At 34.7% G+C, this 27,675-nt stretch overlaps 1 protein-coding gene across 1 annotated transcript in view; it reads left to right on the forward strand.

Annotated features, from left to right (window-relative positions):
* Window positions 1-27,675, forward strand: part of NLGN4X (neuroligin 4 X-linked) — a 186,402-nt gene that overhangs the window by 76,787 nt on the left and 81,940 nt on the right. Inside the window, exon 4 of the mRNA XM_086768294.1 lies at window positions 24,584-24,736. Within this exon, the coding sequence (XP_086624420.1) occupies window positions 24,584-24,736 (153 nt within the window). The remainder of the gene's footprint in view (window positions 1-24,583; window positions 24,737-27,675) is intronic.

Below are 27,675 nucleotides of genomic sequence, written 5' to 3' on the forward strand. Positions count from 1 at the left end.
CTCATCTGGATTTTGATCGGAAGCTGTTTAGCTGTTCAGGATGCTCTGAAAAAATAATGGAAGTGTCCTTATGTGTGCTCTATTTGTAATTTTAATTAGTCTATTTCTTTTATTTACTGATATTCTTCATTTCTTCTCATGAAATTAATATTTCTGGTTTCCAGTTAATTTGAATGAGGAGTTTATGTAGCCATGCATGGATTTCTGACTTTTATTGCTCTGTGACTCTTTCTGATGCCTTCAAACACAGTATAAAGCATGAAAATATTCCACTAACTATGGCCATTTATTCTGAAGTTTTTTCAGATGGTTACCTTTCTTGTTCCTCTAGCGTTTCAGATCGATTATTGATTTCCTGTTCAATTCCTACCCTCTGGCAATACAACTACTTTATATGATATTAGATGTAGCCAGATTATTTAATTGTGTGTGTGCCATGTATGGATTTTGATTAAGTCATCCTGGATTTTCGTAAGTAAATTTGACAGCAGCTTTTGGCCCATAGCCGTCACACTATTTCCAGACTGAATTCCCAAGGGAACAGGATTGAAGCTAGTGTCTTGCAGTATGATCTGAGGCAACAAGGTGATAAAGGAAGGTGGTCAAGAAGAACAAGCATTTCTTTCTTCGTACACCACATCAGGGAGTAATAAAGGTCCCATTTCACATAAACACACTTTTTTTTTTTTTGTTACCTAAACTGTTAATTAAGCTCCTATTGGTAGGACTTATTGTCTACTTTCCACACATTCTCTTCCAGTCATGTATGGCAACTTTGGAAAGGGACTTTAATGCTGGAACTATTAAGGGTAACTTATATGAGTGATATAGTGTAGCTTGCCATGGATTTTTGGGAACGTGTTCTACTGTTAAAACAACTTCTTCGTAATTCAATCCCTGGAAAATAATTTCTATTTATCTATAGGTATCCCATTTATTTGGATGGACTACCAGGAATAATAAGTTAGCACCACAAGATGTACAGTTTCTTCTTGTAGAAATTTAATGTTTTTATTTCTCTTTTAAATTGCAGGTGGACTTAAGACTATAGTTCTCTGTTAAAGTCCTGTCTGCCTTTGTATTATTTCCAGGTTTCAATTGCAGTAAGCAATGGAACAAGCAGTACTTGATACATACTTATAGTTTGTCATTCTAACAATTTTGTCAGAATAAATATAACAGTCTCCCTAGCAGGTCTTATGGCAAAGCTCACGTTATGCTTGGCTGTACTGAGTGTAAAGCAAGGACCAAAAACTAAGTTAACTTATTTGCCTCTCTGCTACCTGTTGACACTTTTAGGATCCACATGCACACACTCATGTGCATGTGCAATAGGATCCATTTCAGAGAAGAGAAGATGCTAAATTTAATGAGGGCTGAGGAAGCAGGATTCTAATGTACTAACTTTGCCCTTTTCTAGTTCATTTTTTCTTAAGCTGCTAAAGGCCTACTTTTTTTTTCCTGATGTTTTGTTGTTACAGCAAATGAATACCATAAAATAGTCTTCATCTCATTCCATCTACACAAAATTATAATATTTCATGTGGAAATTGACATATTGTTTTGTAATGGTAATGAATGTAATTTGTGCCTATCTGAAAGTCAATAGTTGGTTTTGCCCCTTACAAGAAGATGCATTTCTATGAGTGCAGTAAACTGTAAGACTAATGTTTAAAATAGGGATTAGGACTTCAGTATTGCAGCAATGAAAATACTGACAATGTAATGACTTAAGACAAATAATTTTCAGTGTTCTACTCAGAGTACATGAGGTGGAATAAGCATATCTACAGCATTCAAGATAGTAAAGCATGCAAAAAAAAAAATGATGGGTCAAAACTCCACAAGACTGGAACTTCTAAGACATTATTAGTTTCCACAAAGCCTTGCTGTATCTCAACTAGTTCTGTACTTTATTTAAAATGTCAAATCAGTTTGACATTGTGGTTAGTTTGTAAATATGTGAATGCAACTATAAACAAATAACTGTGAAGCTGTACATCAGTATAAAAAAGAATACACTTCTCTACTCAGAACTGATTTTTGTATGCCAGGGTGCATTTTTGTAACTTCTGCATCATAGAGTCTACTCTCAGCCTGCGTATTTCACCTGTTTTTTCCATCGCAAATCTGAAATACGGTGCCACATATGTCATAAGTCAAGACATCATTTTACTAATGATTGCTCTTTTGGGTCACAAACTGCTGAAGTTTTCATTCTGCTAGACTCTAGTTATTCCTCTTTAGTAGAAGTCTGATTATTATAACTTAGCTTGTCAACTCATGAATCCTTGCTGCTTGGGTGCAGGAAGGACATAGTACTTTTCACTAAGGTGGTAGCAGATTCCGGAATAAATTGCCCAATTAATTATAAGGAAATGGAGATACTTTAGTGTAAGCCTTACAGCAAGTTCATCCATAAACCTATTTTTTTCCTTTAAAGGCTTTACGTAATCTACAATGGAAGACTTTTCAGCTTACTTAATGCTTATGGGATTCTGATTTAACTCAGAGTTTTAACATTTTGCTGTAGAAAATAATATGTCTTTGCTGGAGTCAATGACATGAATAATTATTTATGTCTAGATTTTGTCTTTAGGCAAAGCCTTGAGTAAAAGCTGATGAATAATTAGCATTGTCCCAGAAAGAGCCCTGGAAGGTGTAGTGTCTTAGGGACAACCCTCAAGCTCAGTCCTCTTTTTCTTCCCTTCTTGCTTCAGGGTTTCAGTTATTTTAACACATCAGAGTTAAAAATTGATTGCTATTCAAACACAGCATCTAAAGATTGTATTCTCCATGTAAATCTACCCATATTAATACAGTTACTCTGCCTACACCACTATTTTTACATTACTTTTTTTTTTTTTCTTTTAGAATGGATCAACGGAGTAACCCTTTACTCTCATTCTACTTTTGTTAAACTGACACCAAATTGACCTGATTTCTGAGGAGCTATATGCCTAATATGTATATAAACTTTTATCAAACTACTAGAATCTAGACCCCATTTAGAACTATGTTTGTCTTTCTTTTGCCAACCATAGTTAGTCACTTTGACTGTGTTGTGAACAGATTCCAGGCATTTCATTAGTATTTTTTTTAAGATAGAGGTATTAGATTTGATTTATGTATAGTATATCTTGTCATTAAAGGAGAAGGACTAGGAAGAATATGAACAGAAATCAGATGAAATATTTCTTTTGCAACTTGAAGTCACATATTTTTGAGAATCAGCTATACTGAATGTCTTGAGGCATGGACAATTACTCTTTTATAAATTATAGCTCCTGCTTCCTGATGACATAGTACCACTCTGCTTTCTTTCTACATTCTTAGAGCTTGAATTAGTGTTTCTCTCTCTCCAACAAATTCTTAAGCCTTTCTTCTCTACTAATGACTTCTCACCTGCTTAAATATTTCGGAGAAGCGGATACATCCATTTCCTACTGCAGCTGTACCAGCAAACAACATCACTACTTGTCACCCTTCAAGATAACAATTGCTGCCTCTGCTAGTGGAGCTACTCGGATGATTGTCTCCTAACCCATTTCAGTCAGAATATTTCAGCTTAATCTGTTTAAAGAGTCATTCTTTGCTAACTTGAGACATTTCAGTCTGAGATGAGCTCTGGAGAAACCCCATATGCAGCTGAATTAGCTTCTAGCAAGAAGACAGCAATAAGCAGATGACAGAAGGTGCAGAAATGGTGGAATTGAGTCAGGAAATGGTAAACACTTTCATGACTATAACTGCCAGTAGAAGAGAATGTCTTTCAAATTAAAGATCAATCTTAAAAATATTCTATTTACAGTTAATTCTTCAAGAGAAAGTGTTATTATCTGTTTGTGTGTCTGCATGTGTGTAAGCTATGAGCAAAATATGGAAGGTGGAGAGCAGAACAGAAAATCAGCAAGACTCTTACATACCCTCTGTACATACCTTTTGCAAAGACAAGAAGAATGGGAGAAGCATTAACTGAACATAAACAAAACCAACAGTGAAAATGCAGTGTCTTCAGTAGGTTAGACATAATTTATGCTCAAATTTGCCAGCAGAAAAAGCAAGAGCATACTGGCATGTAACATCAGACTCTTCCTCCTAGTTTTTTTTTTGCATCCTTCCCTAATGTCCATTTCTCCATCTAAATACGAGTATTAAGGAGTATGGGATTAATAAAAAAGTTACTTGTTTTGTGAATATTCTGTTCATCTCTCCTATATTTAAACATTTAGAAAAAACAGTGCTTCCCAAGGGATAGTATGAATAAACAAAGTGAGGAATAACAAACTTACTCTGGTCTATGACAGGGAAAAGCTGCAGCCGTGCATTCAAATATCTATAACATTTTCAAATAGAAGATATCTGGAAAAATTTCCCATACTTAAATCCAAATGCTTCTGCTCAAGCACTAGAGACTGACATCAAGGCTAGATTAAGAAAAGAAAAGGGCCAAGGTGAGACAAAGATTAGGCTTGTTTGATTTTAGTATTATCAGTTAAGCAAATGATTACTGTTGGTGTGCAATATTTGATTCTAATCACAGTTGCTGCTGCTGCCCCAGCTATCTGAATACGCCACTGGGCACCAGCTCCACCATCAACAACAGTTTAGCTACTGCGGACTCCAGCATGTGTGTTGGAGGCACTGGCACTGGGGTTTTGATACTTTCAGCAGCCTGCTGTTGCATTGAAATAATTTCTTCACCTAGACCTGAAGCCTGATTTGGTAGTACAAGAGCATTACACCCATGACATACAAGAAAAGCTTACCCTAAAACCTTACCTTAAAGTTCTATTTAACACATACCATAAAAAACATGGAACTGTGGCTGAACAGAAAGATGTCTTTTATCCCTCAAGAAAAAAAAATATTTATAGTGAGAGTGAAGCATCTGATATTTCTCCCTTGATTTTCTTGCTCCTAAGTATACTATATATTAATGTGAGTGACTTTTGATATCATCATCAGACCAAGCTGATCTGCATGTTCTATACATTTGTTCTATACATTTAGAATATATTTTACTTCTATTTGCCTTACTTCTTTTTCTTAAAACAAGGAAATTTCTATTAATGAACAACCAGAAATGCCATAGAAATGCAGTGATTTTAATTAACACAACCAAACCTCTTTTGGCCACGGTGATTATATGGACAAGCTGAAAAAGTGCTGACTGAATGCGATGTGTGCATTGCATTGCGACGGGTTACATCACTAGTCGTAACATGATGTAACCCAACGCAGCATGATGTAAGCGTCGTGATACAATGGAGATTTAAAGAAACATCAGCATTCCCTTGTGTCCCTCTGCCCCTTTCCAGGAATATGCTGTCATTCTTTGTGTAGCTGTTAATAATCCATCCCTGTTGCCAGTCTGTGAATGCTTGTGTCTTATTCTTACTTACGTTAGTAGTCTCTCTTTTAATTACGGGCAAAGTAACCTCGATCCTTAAAAGACGGATGTTAAATTGTTTTCTATGTACATATAGGTACAGTTGGTCTCTGTTAGTTATCATAGATTTCTGATGAAAATTTTAAAAAAAGTAATTATGCTATGTTTAAAAATATTTCCCAGATCTGAAGGGCACAAATAAGCTATTGAAGTTTTTTAATTTTGTAGCTAAATCCACAGAGTTGAAATACTTTTGACTCGCATTGCCAGTTGTGTGTGGGAAGGAGTGCCGGGCTCACAGCTTTTTTCTTTTTTTTTAATTGCAAATTGATGCAATTTTTTCAACATCATTGCAGCTCTGAATCAATTCAGCCTGTCTTCTGTGTGGATGTGAGGGTGATTTGCTTTGTGCCTCCTATTGTCATTGCTTGTTTCAGGACAGATCTTTGTGTATTCCTTTTAATATTGTGTCCATTCTGGAAGTAAGTTAGCGGGCACATACTTACACTGCAAATTTGAATTAACCTTAGAAACTAAGATGCACTTCTTTTCTGTACTTGTGTACAAGTAGTTGTGTGCTTGACTTTTATAGTTTGAGACAGTCTGTTTTAAGACAACTGTGAAGCACACATGATTTTCTGAAGATGAACAGAGGCCCACATTTTATCCTCTAACAAAACGGTATTTATTTTATGGTGCTGAAGTTGGAACATAATTTATTCAAAGATTACAGTGAGTTTTAAAGGCAGAATAAAAACAAAAGAATTAAAAAAAACTTTCAGGAAACTTTGTTCTATGATTCTATGGTTCCAGGTGAGGACTAGGGCCAGTAATAAGTCCTGTCTTTGATCCTAATGTCACTCTAGCACCTACTTTTGATTTCACTGCTGTCACATCTTGAATAACTATGTTGTTATAAAAGTGAATTTACCCCATGACACTATTAGAAACTGAGATTGAAAGTGTAGTATGAGACCACACACACACACAAATTTATCCTGTTCCTTTCTCTCAAACTGGCAGCTCTCTCATACATCAGCATAAGGCATCCTGATGCTACAAGAGACTTCTATCTCAACTAAACTTCCCTGGAATTTTCTTCCCAGATAGTTTGGTGGCTTATCTATGCTTTGAAACACACAATTCATGATCTCTGCCCCATAAGCTTAATTTTGAGCATAAACTAGTCCCACTTATCTCAATAAAATCAGACAAAACTGTCTGGTTTGTCTTTTGTTGAGTTGCTGGTGTCAGTTATATGGTGTAACATGCTTAAAAATGAATACAAAATGCTAATAACTGTCTGATATTTGTTTGCATTATGACTTCATTGCTTTTTAAAGTATCTACCATTGTTATTGAGCTGTTGAAGATTAATGTCTTAAATATATTCAATTAATTAGAAGAATTCAATACTCCTTGTATTCACAGAAAAGTTAAGTCTCATTTCATACATGCTATAGGGGAACAATACAATAATAGTATCCCTTTTATTTTTCTATTCTCTAGATGTAATTTAGGGTCCTAATTGAATCTCTTTTCGGACAAAACCATTTTTGTCTTCCAACGGTATAGAACACTGATGGAAGACTTTCTATTTTTGATATGTTCTGTCTAAAAATGAAACTATGAAACTGGGTGTGAATGTATCATTCCTGATAAGACATGCCATACCTGGTTATTATACATTAATGTATAAAATTACTGTATTTTCAGAATTACTTCATGCTATACTTTGACATTCTCAGTGTTGTATTTGACTATTTTTTAAAAATTCTCATGGCCCAGCTTTTTTTCTTTGGAAGTTACAGATAATTTGGAATCTAACAATTGTGTATCTGTCTCCAATTACTGTTTCCACTGGGCATGATTATTAGTTTTTAAACATACCACTGTATAGGTATCTCCATCTCCGTGCTAAGCTTACTTTTTATTCAGGGAGAAAAAAGCACACCTTGTTTGCAATTCATCTTAACCTGAGGCAGACATTCTTTCTCTCCATTGACTGCAGAATGAATATGTCATATTTCATATGCATTTAGATGTATGTTTGACTTCAATTCAACAAGTAGCATCTTAAGTGTCATTCTTCATGTATCTAGCTTTATAAACTCTCTTTGAAGGTGTTCACATTCTCTCTGGCCTTGGCTCATGTACTTTCTGCTACTGGAAAATTGTACAATATCATCATTCATCCCTTTGTTTCCAGATCATTAACAGAATGTTAAACAACAGCAGATTAATATAGAGAATATTTCACTACATCATTAATATTTTGCTGTGTTGAAAATTGACCTCTGGTTACAACTTAACATACTCTGTGCAGCGTGTTTTTAATCCATGACATTAGTTCACCTCTTTCTCTGTGAAAAATTATGTTCTCAACATTTCCCCCAGAAAAGGCTTATCAAAGACTTTTTCAAAACCAAATAAATTTTATCGACAAGTTTCTTTTATCAAGTATTCTATGGAGAAGCCTAAAGATTTCTAGCAGATCAAAGAGTGATTCTTTTTCTTTAAAGACAGCTGTGAGTTATTTTCTATCAAAGTATCTAAATGCTTTATGATGCTTTTAACTGCTCTTTTTCTTAGGCTAAAGTAACACTGTTTTTCTTTATTTTAATATACACATTATCTGTTCCTACTTATCTTCTATTATAGTAGCTTATTTTAATTAGACACTGAAGTATTTCATTGTCAGATCAATAATTTTATCATCTAACTCTTTTTTAGAATGAAATACGGGTTTAAATGCATCTAAGGATATAGGTGCTACTATTTACTCTTCTGACACTTCAGTTTATCAAAGTATGACTTGTTGTAACTCTTTTATGTATCTTTATTCCCTGAGTATTCTAAAAGAAATGCATATTATTTTGTTGCTTCTTGTAAAACTAGATACCTAGAGAAAAAAATAAGAATAAATGTAGAACAAAGTAGAATTAACAAATATTAAATGAGGGAAACTGAAATAGTATTCAGTTTTTCCAAGATTATAAAGATGGGCAGTAAGTGAAGACAACATGAGGTTGAATTAATTTTGATAGGCTAAACTGTTAAAGTATGTATTATGGGTAGTTAAGCATGACCCTAGGGTAAAGTTAACTGAAAAAACAGAACATCATGAAATAAAAGAATGGGGGAAGAGAAGGATTAAAGTATTGTAAGGAAGAAGTAAGAGCATCATTTTAGAAAGCTGATCAGTGTAAAGAAAAGGATAGTGCTAGAGAGTGCAATAGCATGTAAAGTAATGAAGAAAGTGTTGGAAGAAAATAACTTGCTAGATGATATCATTTTCTTGGTGTGGAAATCCGTGAGCTACTCTTGAGAGAGGGAATGTTATCAATTATTTTAATGGTCTGTTTTGTACGATACTGCTGATATTAATGGATTTGGAACCCATTTTCAAAGGCAAAAGTCTGAATCACAAATTAAGGGTTGTTACTGGAATTGCTGCTTTTTACAACAGAAATTTATAATAAAGGGAAGAGGGAAGTGATGCTGAGACCTGTGAAATGAGATACTAAAATGAAATGTGGTAAAGTCAATATGGGACAGAGAAGGGCAAGGCCCTTTGATCACCAGGAAAATTGTATCATCAGAGTTAAAATGTGGGTGACAGCAAAGGTTTATTTAAATGCTAAAATGTAGAAAGATGTTTGCACAGAACAATAAATGCAAATCCTGCAGAGTGTCTCATCATAGTTTTGGGGCAGGAATTATTAACCATATGCCAAAACTAATGTGTCATAGATTTTAGAAAATGTGCAAAATAAAAACACATCCCTCAGTAATGTTAGCCACACTTCTTTCTGTACAGCCGATGGTACGATTGGCTTTCTGAGCTGCAAGTCCACATTGCTATCTCATGTCCATTTTTTTCATTCATCAGTATCCCTAAGTCCTCTCCACGGGGCTGCTCTCAATCCATTCATCCCTAGTCTGTACTGATACTGGGAATTGCCATGGCCCAGATGGAGGACCTTGCACTTGACCTTGTTCAACTTCATGAGGTTCACTCCTCAAGCCTGTGAAGGTCTTTCTGAATGGCATCCCTTCCCTCAAGCATGTTAACTGCATTAGTCATCTTCATGTCATCTGCGAACCAGCTGAGGGTGCACTCAGTCCCACTGTGTCATTGACGAAGATATTAAATAGTGTTGGACCCTGGTTACCAGTTTCCACTTGGACACTGGACAGCCATTGACTGTAACCCTTTGAATACCTTGGCAGTGCTGGTGGACAAGAAGCTCACCATGAGCTACTTGGACACTGGACAGCCATTGACTGTAACCCTTTGAATACCTTGGCAGTGCTGGTGGACAAGAAGCTCACCATGAGCTGGCAATGTCTGCCTGCAGCACAGAAAGCCAACTGCATCCAGGGCTGCATCAAAAGAAGCATGGCCAGCAGGTTGAGGGAGGTGATTCTGCCTCTGTATTCTGCTCTCATGAGACCCCACCGGGAGTACTGCATCCAGGTGTGGAACCTCCAACGTAAGAAGGACATAGACTTGTTGGAGCAGGTCTAGAGGAGGACCATGAAGATGATAAGAGGGCCGGAGCACCTCTCCTATGAAGACAGGCTGAGAGAATTGAGGCTGTTCAGCCTGTTGAAGAGAGGGCTCCGGGCAGAGGTTATAGTGGCCTTCCAGCACCTAAAGGGAGCCTACAGGAAAGACAGGGAAAAACTCTTTACCAGGGCCTGTTTTGATAGGACAAGGGGTAACGATTTTTAAAATAGAGGAAGGTAAATTCAGACTGGACATAAGGAAAAAAAATTTTCCAGTGAGGGTGGTGGAACACTGGAACAGGTTGCCCAGAGAGGTGGTGGATGCTCCATCCCTGGAAACATTCAAGGCCGGGTTGGAGGGTCTCTGAGCAACCTGATTTAGTTGGAGATGTCCCTGCTTCTTGCAGGGAGGTTGGATTAGATGACCTTTAAAGGTCCCTTCCAACCCTAACTATTCTATGATTCTGTTCTATGATTTTATGAATATCGGCCGTGCATCCAATTCTTTATCCATCTAATAGTTCATTCATCAAATTCATATCTCTCCAATTTAGCAGCAAGAGTGTTGTGGGGAACCATATCAAGGACCTTACAGAAGTCTACATAGATGACATCTGTAGTTTTTCCCTTACCCAGTGATGCAGTTAGTCCATTGTAGAAGGCCACTGGAGTAGTCAGGCATAATTTGCCTCATTTTATTTTCTTTCTTTTCCTTCCTCCATTTTCCATGGCCACTTTTATCAGAATTTGCTGCTAAGAATTATGGAATTACCCACTGTGGTGCCTGAAAAGCAAAACACTATGGACATTCTCAGCATTTTCTTGTGTTACTAAAAGGTCCAAGCATTGAATGTTGAAAAGAGTGTGGAGAACATGGCAAATGTCATACAGATCCACATGTACAACCACAGACACGCACAGTGAAACTAATGAAATTTGCCTTTTGGCAGTTTCTCAGCAGAATAACCGCTACTGCAAAAATCAGCTTTCAGCTGGTGCTTTTTTTCCTTTTGAATTTTGCCTCAGGTGAAAAGCAGTTGGTAGAGATTGGGTGTGCTTTGCATTGGAAGGGAGAGTTCAAGGGAAGAGAGTAAGTTCATTCTGCTACACCACATAGTCTTTGTCAGAGGGCTTTAAGCTTAGATAAGATGTTTCGTTGATGTTGGGAGAAAACTGAAGTAATACCCTGAGAAATTTGATCACAGCAGTCTTTTTTTTTTTTTCTGTGTTTTTAAGTTTCATATCTTCTTCTTGTTGCTGTTAGGGAAGTTGGCGGTGGTACCTGTATTTCTGTGTTGTTCCTGTAAATGTATTTCAGTACTGATATGGCTGACAGAGTAGTGACAACATACAGGCAGGTATAATTTGGACTGATACTGTGACAGTTCTACCTTTAGACACTCTCACTAACTCACTTTGTCAGTGACCTTCAATGCACTTAAACACTGTGGCTTATTTTCCTGAGCGAAACTGACAATTATATTTAATTTCCTCTAATCGATGGTAGGTGTTTTAAGTTGTAAATTGCACTGATTGAGACAAGGAAACATTTAGATCTTTTTGCAGCTGAATACAAATGCAGTACTAAGTTCTATTTATTTTTTTTCCTGTAGGAACTGAAGTACATATGACAGCAGATAACACCAGTCCGCATACAATGATATTGCTTAAATAAACCAAAAGAAGAAACGCTTGATCTGTTCCTTTTCGCAAGAACTATTCATTTATATTTAGCCAAAGAAGAAGCCTGGAATTTGATTTCTCAGTAGTAATTGCATTCACAGGCTGTATAACTTCAAATACAATTCTATATAATTAATATATAATTCCCTTTAAATGCAAAATTAAGCTTGTCTTTCTTCAGGGGGAATACTAAAATCATATTCTACTATATTGGTATTATATCATTATGTGATATCATGTGGTACCAAATGGCACGTGCTGTGTAGTAACTATATCCTGTGGGATGTTTTATTATTTGCTTCTAATTTTCTGCTTTTGTCACGTAACGATAGTTTACAAGCTACTGCGCTTCCTTTCTATATTTTAGTTGAAGTGTGAAGCATTAACCCAAACATTCAAAATACTAAGCTTAAATTATGCTTGGAACATTGCAAAATGGAAAACCCAAATGAGACATAAATTCTCATTAAATTTGGTCAATAGAGGAAATAGTATTCCACCAGAACAGATATATAATCCACAAACATAGTATCCATCAAAACCAGCTAGCCTATATTGTCAAGTAATGGAGATTGGATGGATCAGATACTGATGAGATCAGTGTTCTGGTGGTGAAGTTTGAAAGTTTAAATCATGATTCTGACCAGCTGTTTTAATGCTAGTTTAACATAATAATTCCTCCTCATCATCCTTCTGCCCTAATAGTTTTCTGTGAAAACATCCAAAAACCTCACCAAGTTTAGGACAGAAGAGTATTGTCAGAAATATTGTGTTTTCAAGCTCCAACTGATAGGGACTAAATATATTTTTAAAAGTTATTGCTAATATAGATTCATGAAAGTCAAAATCCTGCGATGACTTCATGCGTAAAATCCTACAACTGCTTAACCCTCATTAAAGCTCCATGCACTAGCTTTGCATGCCATAAGCTGAAACCTCACAACATAAAGAAATTTCTGCTTCTGTTTCTACATTTTTTAAATTTAAATCTATATCTGCTCCTTTTAATTTCCGTGATCTTAAGGAGACTGGGAACTGGTGAGCTCATTAACTTCTTGCTTGTTGCACTCTAAATCAATCTCCTGACATTTGGATGCAGTTGCCCTTTTTCTAAGTGGCCCAATCTTGCAGTCTTCAACTATCCTTCTGTGGAAATAATGAAAAAGTAGAATGCAAGATTTTCTTCTTTAAAAATATGGTTTCTGTGTGTTTTATTTAGAAGTCCTGGCAATCAGTATTTCCTTTGGTATCTTCTCACAGCGTAAGTTCTTTGGGACAAGGACACTAATTTTTGTTTGGCAAAGTCATATATGTTTTCAGTACTGAGTAATAATTAATAAAATGTTTAAATGAACTTTCCTTTCCAGCTTCTATCTTATTTTCTAGGCTATTTAATCCTAAGGAAAATATTTTATGTGCATGTGCTATTTTTGGAAGTATTAGTATAATTAAATGTTCATATTTCAGATTATAAATCTCTTCATCATATCCACCTTAGATCTGGTGTTCCCTGAAATAGCTGTATTATATTCTATCCCATCTTTTATTTTTTATTTTAAATTTTTAACTCCTTTTATTAACAACTTTATTATTTGATAGTCTAATTGTTTAGTTGGTTTGATACTGCTAATTCCAGTAGGAATTAATACATTATTGTGTAGATGAGGATGTAATTGAAATCTAATAGAGAAAAAATTTAAAACACTGGATTATGTGCTACAACCCCAAAAATCTAAAAAAAAAACCCGAATGAAGTTTTCCATGTATCTCCTTTGAGTGTCTTATAAAGACCTCCTGTGTACCTGTAGCTAGTACTTCCATGACTCCCAAATAAAAACTAAGATGTCAGAGATCCAGTAAATATCAAAATTAGAAGTAAATATGGTGCCAAACTATTATATTACCTACTACAATGGAATAAAATTGCATTCTCACAGGATCCACTGAAATAACATGCAATTATTTCCTGAATTCTCCAAAAGCACCTGCAAATTGAGCTTGTGTTCAAAATGAGCAATTAAAATAGCGGCATCAATAATTAGAGGTATTCTTAAGAGTTGATTATTCAGCTCATGGCTTCCAATGGTGCCTACAGATGCCCAAAGGGAGAGTTTGCACAAACAACTCCACCAGCAGTTAAATATGCAGTATGTGCTTGCGTTGTTCAGCTGTATGCAGAGACAGTGTAACAGTTACCTTTAGTTATTAAAACTGGCTTTAATTCACTTTTTTTCTTTTTACACATCCATTCACATTCATTTTAAATGAGGCATAGGTACTTGTCTCTCAAGCTTATTTGAAAGTACTCAGCCTTTAGTTATAGGTAGAGGTAGGTCGACATTGAAGTCTAATTACCTAGATTACCTAGAGTGCAGTTACTTCTAGGCTTCGGAATTTTGATTAATAACGAATGTTGATTTGTGCCTTCTACTTTAGAATTCCTATACATTCTTGGAAATGTAACTGTAGTATAATCATCATGCTAACAACCTTATGCCCCTCTGCAGCTAGTTATGCTCCAACCGTCTCTTACACCTACTGACTTGCCAGTGCAGTGCATTGCATACACTTCTGGACAATCTTTGCAATGGGATATATGTGTCCTACAGGGGCTCTGATGTTCTTGCATGTTTACTGTAGTCTTTACTGTAGACTTGTTCATGTTCTCAGTCCTCAGATAGGACTGCAGGCAGCTTCATCGTGGTGCTGAAGCTTACTTGCGCTGGTGTTTTCTTTGGAGTAAGCAGGACTGCTCATATGCTTAAAACTGTGGATGTCCCTAAGAGCTTTGCCAGCACAGACCCAGCATAAGTAACACGAAGGGAAAGAGTGTATTTTTAAACATTTCAGTGTATCAAACTGTTTGTTAGATTTTGGGTGTTGTAATTCAAGAAAATAGCATGTACGTATTTTTTCTAATTTCAAAATGTCTTCACTGATAAGGAACATGAGATGGGTGAAAGAAAATGCGGTGTTTCTACATAGCACTATTGCGCACTCAGACATGTTAGCATTTTTATGTTCACACCTCATCAAGTGCACCAATTTAGCAGAGAAATGTAAGCTATTTGAGGTCACTGCCACACTTTCATACCAACAGTGTTCCTCCGGTACAGAAAAAAAATGTGCTTCTGTCTGAATTAATTTAAATAACTATGTGGTAGATTTATGCTTTTTAATGAGTATTTTATTATTCAATCAGTAAGCATTGCAGGCTTAGTCCAGTCCTCCATCAAATAGCGCAGTTTTAGTTACACTGGAAGTGCAAGAAACACTCCCCTTATCTGTTGGAGGTCACTGAAAGGATAGGCTGCACAATGACTGCTTTCTTTTGAGCCTTTATAGACCATTTTCTTAAAGCAGTGTACTGTATTTAGAAGACTTCAAGCTCTAGATGTGATGTAACTTGTGCAATAAAAAGATCCTTATTAAAAATATTACTGAATTTATGTAGCTACCTCATTTCTGTACTAGTTATTAATTTTCTAAAATAATAATAATAATGATTTCTATATTAAGAATTATCAATAAAAGCAATCTATTAAACTTTATAGTTTGAAAAATTATTATTTTCATTAATTTTAGTCAAAGCCTTTTTTTTTTGTAAAAACGCTATTTTTCTGAAAACAAAGATATGTGCAATCATGTAATTCAAAACTATAGGCAACGTAGAATACAGAGCTGAGGTAACAGAATTTCATGTTTTTTATGCAACCCTTTTTTCAATCTTAGAATTTTTATTTTTCCATAGAAGTATCTAAGTTGTTTTTTTATTGGTTCTCTAAAACAATTTGAAAGCAGCCTGTGAAATCGCTTTTTTTTTTTTTGTTTTAATACTTGCTAATGCCTGGAACACAAAACTCTGTAGGGATTTTTGATGCATTTTCTTTCAGTCTATCCAATTTCAAATATGACACAAAATTGTAGTTTAAGTCTCTGTTCTTGGAATGAAACATTTCCTGGCTATATAGCAGCATCTACACATTTGCTGCGGTCTGGAATTCTAGTGATTTTTTTGTTTGTGTGTGTGTTGCAGCTGGAGTCATTAAGAACACAAATTCAATTATGTTACGTGTTCTTTACTTAAATGTTGCTGTGTCATGGTTTTGTGAACTACGACATGCTGCTATACAGAGCTAGCAGTTGCAACCCAAATGGTTTTGTTGATATTGTTGTTGTTAATGGTATCAGAATAATGGCCACTGTAATCTTGTGTCTTCTGCTATTCTATGATAATATACTCATTGGAACAAAACCCAACAAATCTAATTCAGGCAAATTTAAGTAAAATTCTGAGCTTCCAATGGCTTCCACATTAAAACTACATAGAATAGTAGGAATCTGTCTTCCTTAGGAGAGAGATGGAAGGCCTTTAATTTATGGCTAAGGACTTCTTTGAAATCATTGAATGTAGCTGTTTCTCAGAGTCATGCATACTGTTGACAGATTATAATTTCATTTTCACACCATTATGCGAAGAGAGCAACAGAGGAAAAAATCTTTCTGGAAGACTATTAACTATATAGAACATTTTCATATGTATATATATATGTATATATATGTACATATATACACCCAGATGATTGCACACACATGTTGTCAGTATTCAGTAAATAATTGAGAAATAATGATTGTTTAAATCTAGATAATACGCATGTATTTCCCTTCAATTAAAATCAACAGGCTTTTAGAAATACAGCTACATAGTTGTATTGCCTTTCTTTACGTTCTCTCCTAATGTAGCTGATCTGCAGTCAGCTTCTAAGACTTTGAAAAGCTGTAGTTCTCAACAATTTCTTCCTTCCATTTTCACTTCAAATGCCTACATGCCCCTTGATCTTTCTTGACCTGCTAAACGAGAACTTACTGGTACAGTTATAAAGGTAGCAGCAGAGCTTGGCCATAGCCGTGAACCAGGGATAGCGTTATGACAGCCAAACTCCCCTGCTGATTGACCCCTCTTTTTGGACATGAAATGACTTCAGGCCTGTGCACTAAGTGAGACTCAAGGTAAAGCTAACCCACTAGTCTTGGGAGAAATGCAGAAAGGGAAGTGCAGTTCTGCTTTCCTATTGCTCCCTCGAGACTGTAATGAACTGTTGACTTGAGCTGATTGTAAAATTGTAATGGTTCTCATGGGATGGGAAACCAAGAGCTTTAGATATGTATTGAAACGACTGTGTAAATAAGACATATCACTGAGAGAATGACTATTAAATCCTGTATTAATCTAGTTTGAACTGGAAGTTTCCGGAAGATTGGGCATGCTCTATGTGAAACAGGGAGGTCATACAACTAATAATGTGCTATGTCATTTCTGAAAACTGAGCACTTTGCCAAAATTAAACGAGGTCAAAAGGTATACTGTGTGACAAATGGAGTAATTACATATAAAATGCAAAGAAGTGGCATCAGCTCAAGCAGTAGTTGATATTTTTTTCCTGTCATTAGAGGCTTCATAATGGATACTTAAAATGCAAGCACTGGTAAACTGCGTACATGGAACCCGACTATATTACGTGTATACGACACGTATTATCTGACGGGGGAAGATATAGCATAAATTGTGAATAAAGCTGGGAAGACTTGCAGCCCCAGAAAATCTGTTTCTGAGTGAGATTTTTATTCATTATCGAAGGAAATGCGAGCCAGAGCATGTGCTTACAGTGGGATAACTTCTTCATTTGTGATACATGCATGCATGGCATTGAGAATGAATTGGGGAATATAAGGTGAATTTACATCCATAGATAAATCAAATAAAGGGGTTTTTAAAGTTAATTAGCAGATGGGCCAGTGTTTCAGAATGAAAAACTTTTAAAGAGAGATACTAACTGGATTAAGTTTACAACTGCATTGCACATAGAGCTTTTTAGGGAGGAAAAAAAGTATCACACATGAAACTCTGATTTATTATGGCTATGTTGATTGGCATTAGTTTGGAAGTTTGGAATCAGCTCATATATGCCTATTCTACATCTGTCCTACCACACTGTATCCGGAAAAAAAAAAAAAAAGTAAAAGAAACACTTTCTGGCAAGCAAAAATCCTTTAAAAAAGAGGTTTGATACAGTTCAGTAGGGAATTACACCATGCTTTTTTCACTAAGCAATCAATGGAATTGTGGCACAAATGAGAAGAGGTTATTTGGCATTTAATATATATGTTGTGAAGTCACATCATTTTCTAGCTGTCATTAACAGAAAGACCTCTTAGAACTTTCTAAAGCATGAACTTATATATAAATGTATCTTCCGTATAGCTACAATATCTACAACATATTTAATATATGTAATTAAATACTCCTGGCCTTGACCGTTAGGAAGATAATTTCTTATCCTATTAAGATTTTGAAATATTTTTCTTTGTCACTTTTCATTGGCATGAAAAGTGAAACACAAACTTTGCAAACAAAGAACTCGAGTCAAACCCTAGGATGGTCAATAGAGATACTTCTGGAACTCAGTCTTTATTGCTCCAGATCACCACTGCTGTCTTGCCTTGCTCTTTGCTCTACTGTCAGTTCCAGGATTGCTATTAAGATTTGCCATCTATGTTTCACGTGGGATGAATGAGTGAAGACTTCTGAGGCTGAAGACAAGCTAATCCTATAATACAGTAATACTGTTTTCTTGGTGTATGGGAATCAAAGGCTAAAATTGATGCTCCTGTGATTTTTGTATAGATGGGGAAGAAAAATACCCCAACCCTGAACACCCTCAAAAGAAGCCCTACAGCAGAGGGAGGTGCTGGTCTATGGGACAAGCAATTGATGCAGCCAGAGAATTCTCCTGAGCCATGGGAGATTCTGAGTCATAGTCCCATTCTGTCTTCTAGATTAATGACTTGAAGTGCAACCTTAAGACCTTAAGCTAATCTTAGAGGGATAGTGAATCTTTTATTTTGTTTTTCCTTGTAACAGGGAATGTCATCATCTTACAAAATTTTCAGGACAAATGAATTAACATTTTTAACAAAAAAAAAAAAAAACAGACAATGTGGTTGGAAAATTCTGATTTTTCCTCTCTGTGTAACATAATATGTTTCTGGAAACTTGTATTTTCAAAAGATCAACATATTTTTTTGAAACAGTGTTCCTGAGTGCCTTATGTGTTTTTGACACTACTGAAGTAATTCCAACAATAACACTTCTATTCTTCTCAAACAGTTCCATACCAGCAATATTGCCCACATGGCTTGTATGAGAAATAGTGTGGCCAGCAGGACTAGAGGAGTGATCATCCCTCTGTACTCAGCACTGGTGAGGCCACACCTCAAATACTCTATTCAGTTTGAGGCCCCTCACTACAAGAAAGAAATTGAGCTGCTGAGGCATGTCCAAGTAAGAGCAAGAAAGTGAATGAAAGGCCTATAAAACAAGTTTTAAGAGGAGGACCTGAGGGAACTGGGATTGTTTAGTCTGGGCAAAACGAGGCTCAGGGGAGACCTTATTACTCTCTACAACTACCAGAAAGGAGGTTGTAGCAAGGTGGGTATCAGTTTCTTCTCACAACTAGCAAGTGATAGGACAAGAGGAAGTGGCTTCAAGTTGCACCAGGGGAGATTCAGATTGAATATTTTGAAAAATTTCTCAACTGAAAGGGTTATCAAGCAACAAAACAGGCTGCCCAGGGAAGTGGTGGAGTCACCATCCCTGGAGGTGTTTAAAAGGCATGTAGATATGGCGCTTAGGGACATGATTTAGTGGTGGACTTGGCAGTGTTATGTTTTCAGTTGGACTCAATGATCTTAAGGGTCTTTTCCAACCTAAATAATTCTGTGATTCTATTCTATGAGTCTATGGCTAGTACACACGTATTAAAAAAATCCAATGTGGTAGGAACACAGAAACCCAGTTTGAGAACTCATTGATGTAAGCCATTCCATCAGATCTCAAAAAGAATTTTAAAACTTCTCAAAACCAAAAACTTCTAAATATATATTTTAGTTACCATTAGAGAAATGAAAGATTGTTCCACAACAGTAGGAAAAACAGCATTCCCACTCACGTTCTATTTAAACACGTTTTAGAATTATATTAAGTTGTTCTGAAAATTGGTTACTCCATAATTTTTTCAAACTGTGAAGAATGAAAAAAGAATGTTTAAATATTGCAGATAACCTTATGTCGCATACTTGTGTTACGGGATATTTGTGTCTCATCATATCTAGTAGTGTGTTTTGAAAAAAAAAAAAAGTGGTTGAAGAGGTGACCTAGACCGTTGTTTTTCTTTTTTTTAAGTAGCCATATTTTATTTCTAAACTGCATTAGAAATTGAGTTTCCTCTTCATGTTTCACTCTTTATCAAGTAATATTTTGCATTACAGAGGGCTACTTGGTACAGGAGTAAACACACTCCAAGGAAATGTTGGGTGCAAGGATAGCTTGGTGTCATATTTTTTTTTAGTCAGAATACAGAAATACTGCCCAAGGAGAGGGGTGGGGAAAACTATTTATTTCCTCTTGTTCCTATAAACACATGCTATGGCATGTATGGATGTGTGTGTGTGTGTCTGTGTGTGTGTGCATGTATACATCTCAAAAGTATTTTGAGAAAGCATATTGAATAAAAATGGAAATATATTATTTTCTAAATCTTCTAAGTGTAAATTCTTTATCATGGTAAGTAACTGTTTTCAGTTAATTTCTAGGTTTTTCTAAAGAACAGGAGATGTGTTATAATATGAACCAAGGCTACTTTTGGACCAATTTCATGTCTCAAATTGGCTCAATTCTGTTTCACCTTTGTTTACAGTCTGTTGTTTAAAATATATTTTTACGCTTACGGGAGGCAAGATTAAATTTTAAGGAGGTCTATATGGTTTGTCTTGGTCCATTCAAGCTGTGTAAGACTTAATGATAATTTTATTTGCATTGGTTCCTTACAAAATTCAGGTTGTGGGTAATTCTTAATAAATCCTAATGTGGATGAATAAAATTTGAAGTCATTGAAGATCACGACTGAAGGCATTATTTCTTCAAGGTTACAGAACAGAATTAAATAAATTGCATTTCTTATGTAGGAACCATAATTTGGTAATTTTTAATATAATTTTTTGTTTATATTATTCTTTTTTTAATAGCACATTAATTTTGTTTTTGCAGAAGTCACTTTTAACTGAAGTAACTGCATTGTCACAGAATACGATACATTTTTTTAAATATTTTCAATTTGTTCTTCTTGACATTTTATGTTTATGTGCAGTTTGCATCTTTTTTTGTTTTTCAACTTCAAATGTAACAGATTTTGATGTTTTTGTTACATTTTTCTTTTTTTTTTTGTACTAGTGGTTTTTTTTTATTTTTGAGAATCTGCTGTTTTTGAATTCTCTTTTTTCCCTTTATTCTCCTCCTCACTATGATCCCAGGAGCCAACACAAAGAAAAGCGCAGATGATATAACCAGTAATGATCGTGGTGAAGATGAAGGTATTTTTTGTTTTTTCAAAGCTCAACCCTGATGCATGAACATAAACTTTTAAATTTTTATTATAATAATTATTGTTATTGTTATTGCTGTTATTTTAACATGATTTTTAGTCCCTTATTTGCACACTGAAGTGTGCTTCTTTATTTTCTTCTTTAGAAATTACTTTCATTGTTTTTCTTTTTAAAATCCAAATTAGCATATAGATGACTGCAGTTCCCCTGTGACATAGGTGTAAAGGTGATTCCTAAATATGTGTGAAGTGAGTAACATAAACATTATTTGAAACCACATACTTTTTCCCCTCTATTCTTTCTTAGGTTGAGAAAATGGAATTTAAAAACATGCATGTGCTCTTTTCCCTCCTACATATTTTGTAAATTCACCTGTTTGAAATTCATGAAAGATCTCACATATATCCTTCCTTTCACTTCCACTGTTTCCCCAGTGCACATACTGTACATTGATGCAGTTGAATTGTGCTTTGTCTTTCCTATTTTTGTTTACTTATTTATTTTTTTTCTCACAGGATGTGGTTTATTTCAGGACACAAAAATAAAGGAAGCTGTTGATGTTGCTTTATTGTTTTTTTCCCTGCAATCAGCTAGCCTCTGAGATGCATTTGTTTTGACTCTGACCACATTCCCACTGAAATCAATGAAAATCATTTTCATTGACTTTATTCAGAGTTGAATTGGATTCCCTGAAAGGAAATGTTAGAGTTCACAGTGAAGTACCCAAAAAAAAGTTTTACAAGGAAATACTTTTTTCTTGCTTTGGCACAGCAAAGCTATTTAGGATGCACCGAAATCGAAAGAAGTAATGAAATCTTCCTCTATTCTTACCCTTCCTTTTCATTAAAGTTACACTGATAGTTTATTTTACTTTATATATTTACCAAATTAAGAAAAATATCTTCAAATTAATTGAGAAGGTAACAGCCTTAAGTGGTTTATTGTTCTGATATTGGAGCAATGTGTTTCTTAATCTTCTCATGCTTGGCCAATCTGAAGTGTTATTCCACATCTTTTTTTCCTATTTTCTTCTATCTGACGTAAATTCAAATAACTTTGAAACACTTGTCCTCTCTGTTCCCCTTAGAATCAAGTATACTGCAGTGAGGACACTATCTCCTCTTTTCCTGGGAGTTCAACTCAATTGTAGCTACTCTATTCATACATAAAATACCATTATAAAAATATGTCTTTGATTCACACTGGTTGCCCTCTACTGTACCACTTTCATTGTTGAATTACACTGTTTCTTGTAACACAAAAATGCTGTGCAGAATACTCAAAAATTACTCTGTTACTGTCTGAATATCACCTTCCTATTTTTGTGCAACATATGCTTTTTAAAAACGATGGTATCATAATTTTCTGTACCAAATTCTGTTAATTTTAAAGCAAAAGATAAGTAACAAGCAAAACCAAAGTTGCTCTAACACTTAAGATAGATATTGGATTATAAATACATTATTATTCAGACTTCTTAAAAAAATAATAAAATTTTAGAGTTTCATGATTAACAAGGGCATCCACTTTAGATCTAAGCACATAAAGCATGGAGCTCATTTCCTGTGTGTTGAAGCTAATCATGTTCCCATCAAAGGGGAAGAGGAAAACTCCCATTGACTTCAGCAGTGAAAGCTTCAACCCTGAGGTAGAACTATATAATAAGGAAAGATTAAATACAACAAATCATGCCATGAGACTTTGGAGAGAGAAGAGGAAGGTAATTTAGTAACACAAATAATTATGCTAAGTAATTGTTGCTTTTGTATTTGAGGGTTTAGCTGTGCCTTCACAGAAGAAACACTTTCATGTACTTTGTTGAAAATGCTGAGGAAAAAAAAATACATCGACTAGAATGCACCTTATTGCTTCATATGATCTATATTGTGGCTGCATTACTGTTACAGTCACAACAATTGAAAAGATCCGTACAACAAAAAGTACAACATAAAATACAACATGTATGTATTTTTAGTGTAAAGAAGGAGGATTTTATGGCAAGCCTTAAACTCTGGCAACTAGACAGGTGTACATGGGAGCCTGAAGATATGTTCCTTGCACTCAGTTGACAATTTTTGGTATTTAGGGTAGTGCATACATGTCAGTAAAGTAAAAGTGGACCATAGGAATATGACCAGGCAAAATATACCTTTTAATATTAAATATGCTCAATTTAGTTCCACATATACAAACTATTATATATGTGGTGCCTCATTGCTGATCATATTTTTTGTATCTTAGAGTATTTCCTAACAAACCTGAGGAGAGGAAAGAGTTTTGGAAGGCTTTCAAACCCAGGTCCCCTACTTCTAGGTATTTAGTTCAGCTTTTTCTTCCTCCACTTCCCTTTTCCACTGTTCAATATATGCCTAACCTGCCTAGAACAGAGCTCTGTTGTTGGTTTTGTTTTTTTTTTTAATCTTGATTGAATAGTCAGAGACTCTACTTTCCCTTGTACGTTTTACTATATGATTGAAAGAAGTACTTCTATTCCACATGCAGATACACTGAGTTATTTGTAAAAGGTGTGTAAGGTTAATGGCAGCTTACTGAATTGCCTTTTGCTTTTTAAAGGAGCTTAACCCCTGTTCCCACTGTTTCTGTAGAGAATGTAAGTTCCTGGTTTAGCTAGTGTGAACCATGTGTGGGATCAGAAGCCTAAGTTTTTGCTTATTAGAGGAAGAGAGATGAATTTGGTCCTGAATATACCCAAATAGATGCATCTTTATAACTCCTTTATAACTCATGCTTAAGTATGAAAATATTACTATAAATTTCATTTAACTTTCTTTTAGAAATAAAGACCCAGCAGTTCACCTTCTGAAAGTAGTCAAGAGCTTTTCTGCATATACGAAAGATCAGCCATACCATTAAGGAGCATTAATTCAAGCCTATTTAAGGCTAAGCTACCATGACAAGGAAAAGTACAAAACAAAAGACACCATTTGATTTAAATACAAAAAATCTGGTCTATGAATTCACATAAATTATCTTTGTTTATTAACTCTTAGGCTATTTGAAAGAAGGAACAGTTTACTATGTTTACTTCTATCAGCACACTTTGATTTTGTGATATTATCTCTTACTGAACTATTTGGAATATAATCTCAACAATTACATCTCAGTAAGGAATGGGAAAGTGTGGATCATTATTGTAACTTCATTATTAAATGTACAGGTATTTGTAAATTGGCATATACTTGAACTAGAATATTCTTTAAAAAGAAAAATTATTCCATAATTTGATTTTTTCTCTTTAGGCTTTTAGATGTTTATATTCAAATTAAATTCCTTGTACTATTGAAAGCATTTCAAGTGTTCTGAGAACATTTCAGAAGAAATGGTTTGAAGTAGCCAAGAGAAATATTCAAACTCTAAATATCAGGCTTGTAGGATGATCCTGAACTGTGTAAGGCAGATGATTAAAGTGGTGGTGATGGCATTGAAAACATAGGAAGTAATTAAAAATACTTTTATCACTGTTATAAATTGCTAATGCTGTATTTCCTTATTTTTTATTACTTTATTATGTTTTCCTTACTTGAATTTTTTCAGACATTCATGATCAGAACAGCAAGAAACCCGTTATGGTCTACATCCATGGTGGATCTTACATGGAGGGTACTGGCAATATGATTGATGGCAGCATTCTCGCGAGTTATGGAAATGTCATTGTTGTCACTCTCAATTACAGGCTGGGGGTTTTAGGTAAGTGACTTTTTTCTTCATCATCAATTGCATAGAAATATTTTATTGCTTAATTTATATACTGATCAATCATAGATCCTTGGGCCAGTTTTGTCTTTTAAAAAGGTGGTTTGCTGGTGGTTTTTGTATTCTGTTCAGTATTTTAAGGAAACTGGGCTAGGCTATATTCTTTTTGACAGCTACCTTCACCTTAGACAAAAATGACTGGATATTTATAATTACGTTAGTGCTGATTTATGTTAGATTTTTCATCAGATCATATTTGCTCTGGGCTCAGTGATTTAATAAGTTGTGAGAATTTGTATCTTGTATCTTGTTAAAATCTTCCCAGTTCCATGTAAAAAAAAAAAAAAAAAGAAAAAGAAGAAAACAAATCAAGAATAAGTACTCGCCAGTTTCAAAACAGTTGATAATAGTAGGAGGACAGAAAATGTTAATGTTTTTCTGCATGTTATTTTTGTGTGCAAGTTGTTTTTAGTGCAGAAGATACAGAGGTAATACAGAAAAAAAAATAGACTATATACACAGATTGAATTAATGTTGCAGGTAATATGGAGTCAAGGATTTTCAAGGAATAATGTAAAATTATCTTCCTAATTATAAGGAATTCCATAATCAGTAATTATAATATGAGAATTTAATACTTCTTTTTTTCAAACAGAACAAAAGCTACATGTCCTTGGCATTATTATTCTTCCTCTGTCAGCATCAGATTGAATAACAAAATAACCTTAGATCCATGACCAAAAATCTTTTTTACCTTCTCCATGATTCCAGCTCCTGGATGTTTGCAAGTACCAGGCTTTTGTCTAAATTAAGGTTTATTTATTGAAGTTCTAATTTTCTGTAGAAAACTAAGCTAAAAAATTGGTCATGATAGCAGACATAAGAAATATTTTTTAGAAGAATGAAAAAGTATATAGTTTGTATAGGACAGCATATAGACTGCTTAAATGCTCATATTTCCAGCATTTTAGACACAGAAGGTAAGGTACAGTAATTTTATTCGTCTATTTTTTTTATTATTATTATTTAGAATGGCTTTTGCAAAGATTTTAAATCTTGTTTTTCTTGGTACCAAAGCTGATCTATATTCTTGGCATGTACTATATTTAACACAGGAAACTTCTTTTGCTGAGCTATCTATTAATGTAGTTAATGTGTTTCAACAATGTTCTAGCTCATCAGAGTACTGAGAATTTTTTTCTTGCTACAAAAAGAGCATTTTTGTATGATATAGTCAGATTTAAGAATAAAGGCAGGAACATAAAAATATGTTTTGGTATATTTAGGCATGCAATCTTGGCACTCAGAAACACCATCAAAAAAGAAAAAAAAAAAAGAAAAAAGGAAAGTAAAAATATAAGTGAAGAGTGCAAAACTCTTTAAAAAAAAGAATAGTAGTAGTTGTTGTTGTCAAACAAAGTGTATACCCAGGAACTTGCTAATAATTATGTATCTGTAAAAAAAGTTCTTCAATGGAGCTCTTAAAAAGTTTTCTCTTGGTTTCTTAAAACTAACATTGTTGAAGGACACAGATGATTATAAGTAGCTGAAAATGTTTCATTGTCCAGCAGCCTCATATCAATCTAAAGAAAAATATATAGTATTTACGTAGAGGAACTCCTATTTTATATATGTGTATTGTAAACAAACAAAAAAAAAGGAGAAAGAGACATGATGCTATATTTTTATATCATGACATTTGGGAAAAAAGGCACAATACAGAAGCATTCATATAAGAAACTGAGAAGTAATTGGGAGAATTTAGATGGATTAGGAAAAATTAAGTGTTATATTTGTCATTAAATACTGCTTCTCAACAGTGACAAATGTAACTTTTGAGAAACTATTTAATTTATTCTTTGTTATAGAAGGTCTATGTTTGAATTAGAAAAACAGAAGATAATCAGAATATGCATATGGCACTTAAAAAATCAGAGGAATTGTATTTCATGAGCATACTTCTGTTTTTTTTTCTTCCTGAGTGAAATATAAATATGATCCTTGAGAACTCATTAGATATTGGAAGATGTTAGGTGAGTTCCATCTATTTTTCACTTACTTCATAAGTAAAAAAAAAATAAAGAGAAGACACAAATTTCTTCAGGTAGACAATCATATGGAAAACAAACATTATTCTTCATAAAAGTTTAAAAAGTGATGTAATTATTATGACATACAGTTTGAATGTTGACAACATTTGTATCCATTTCTTCTAGTCTGGATTATCTTCTTTTAGCAAGATAATTTATATTTTTAGAGGCAAAAATTTTGTGGGGGACCATATCAAAGGCCTTATAGAAGTCCAGGTAGATGACATCAATTGCTCTTTCCTTGCTACTAATGCAGTCATTTCATCCTAGAAGACCACCAGATTGGCCAAGCACGATTTGACCTTGGTGAAGCCATGTTACTATCTGTAATCACCGTTCTTTCTTCTATATACTTCAGTATAAATTCCATGAAGTTCCATGGTCTTACTAGGCATGGAGGTGAATCTGACTGGTCGGTAGTTCCCAGGGTCCTCCTTATTACCTTTTTTAAACGTAAGAGTGATATTCCCTTTTGTTCAGTCACTAGGGCCTTCCTCTGACTGCCATGACTTTTCAAATATGATGGAAAGTGGGTTAGCAGCTACATCTGCTATTTCTATCAAGATCCTGGGATGCATCTTACTGAGTCCCATGGATTTGTGTATGTTCAGGTTCCTCAGGTGATCTCAAAACTGTTCTTCTACAATGGAAGAGACTTCATTCCCGCAATATCTGCCTTGAGGTTCAGGGATTTGACAGATGTAGGAAGAGAGATTATGAGCAAAAACTGAAGAGAATAAAATTGTTGAGTATCTCAGCCTTTTCCATGCTGATTTTCACTAGTTCTCCTGTCTTATTTATTGGGGGGAGTACATCTTCCTTTTCTAAGCAATGTACCTGTAG

The sequence above is a fragment of the Chlamydotis macqueenii genome, chromosome 1, assembly GCF_036417535.1.
Source record: "Chlamydotis macqueenii isolate bChlMac1 chromosome 1, bChlMac1.mat, whole genome shotgun sequence".
Lineage (NCBI taxonomy): Eukaryota > Metazoa > Chordata > Aves > Otidiformes > Otididae > Chlamydotis > Chlamydotis macqueenii.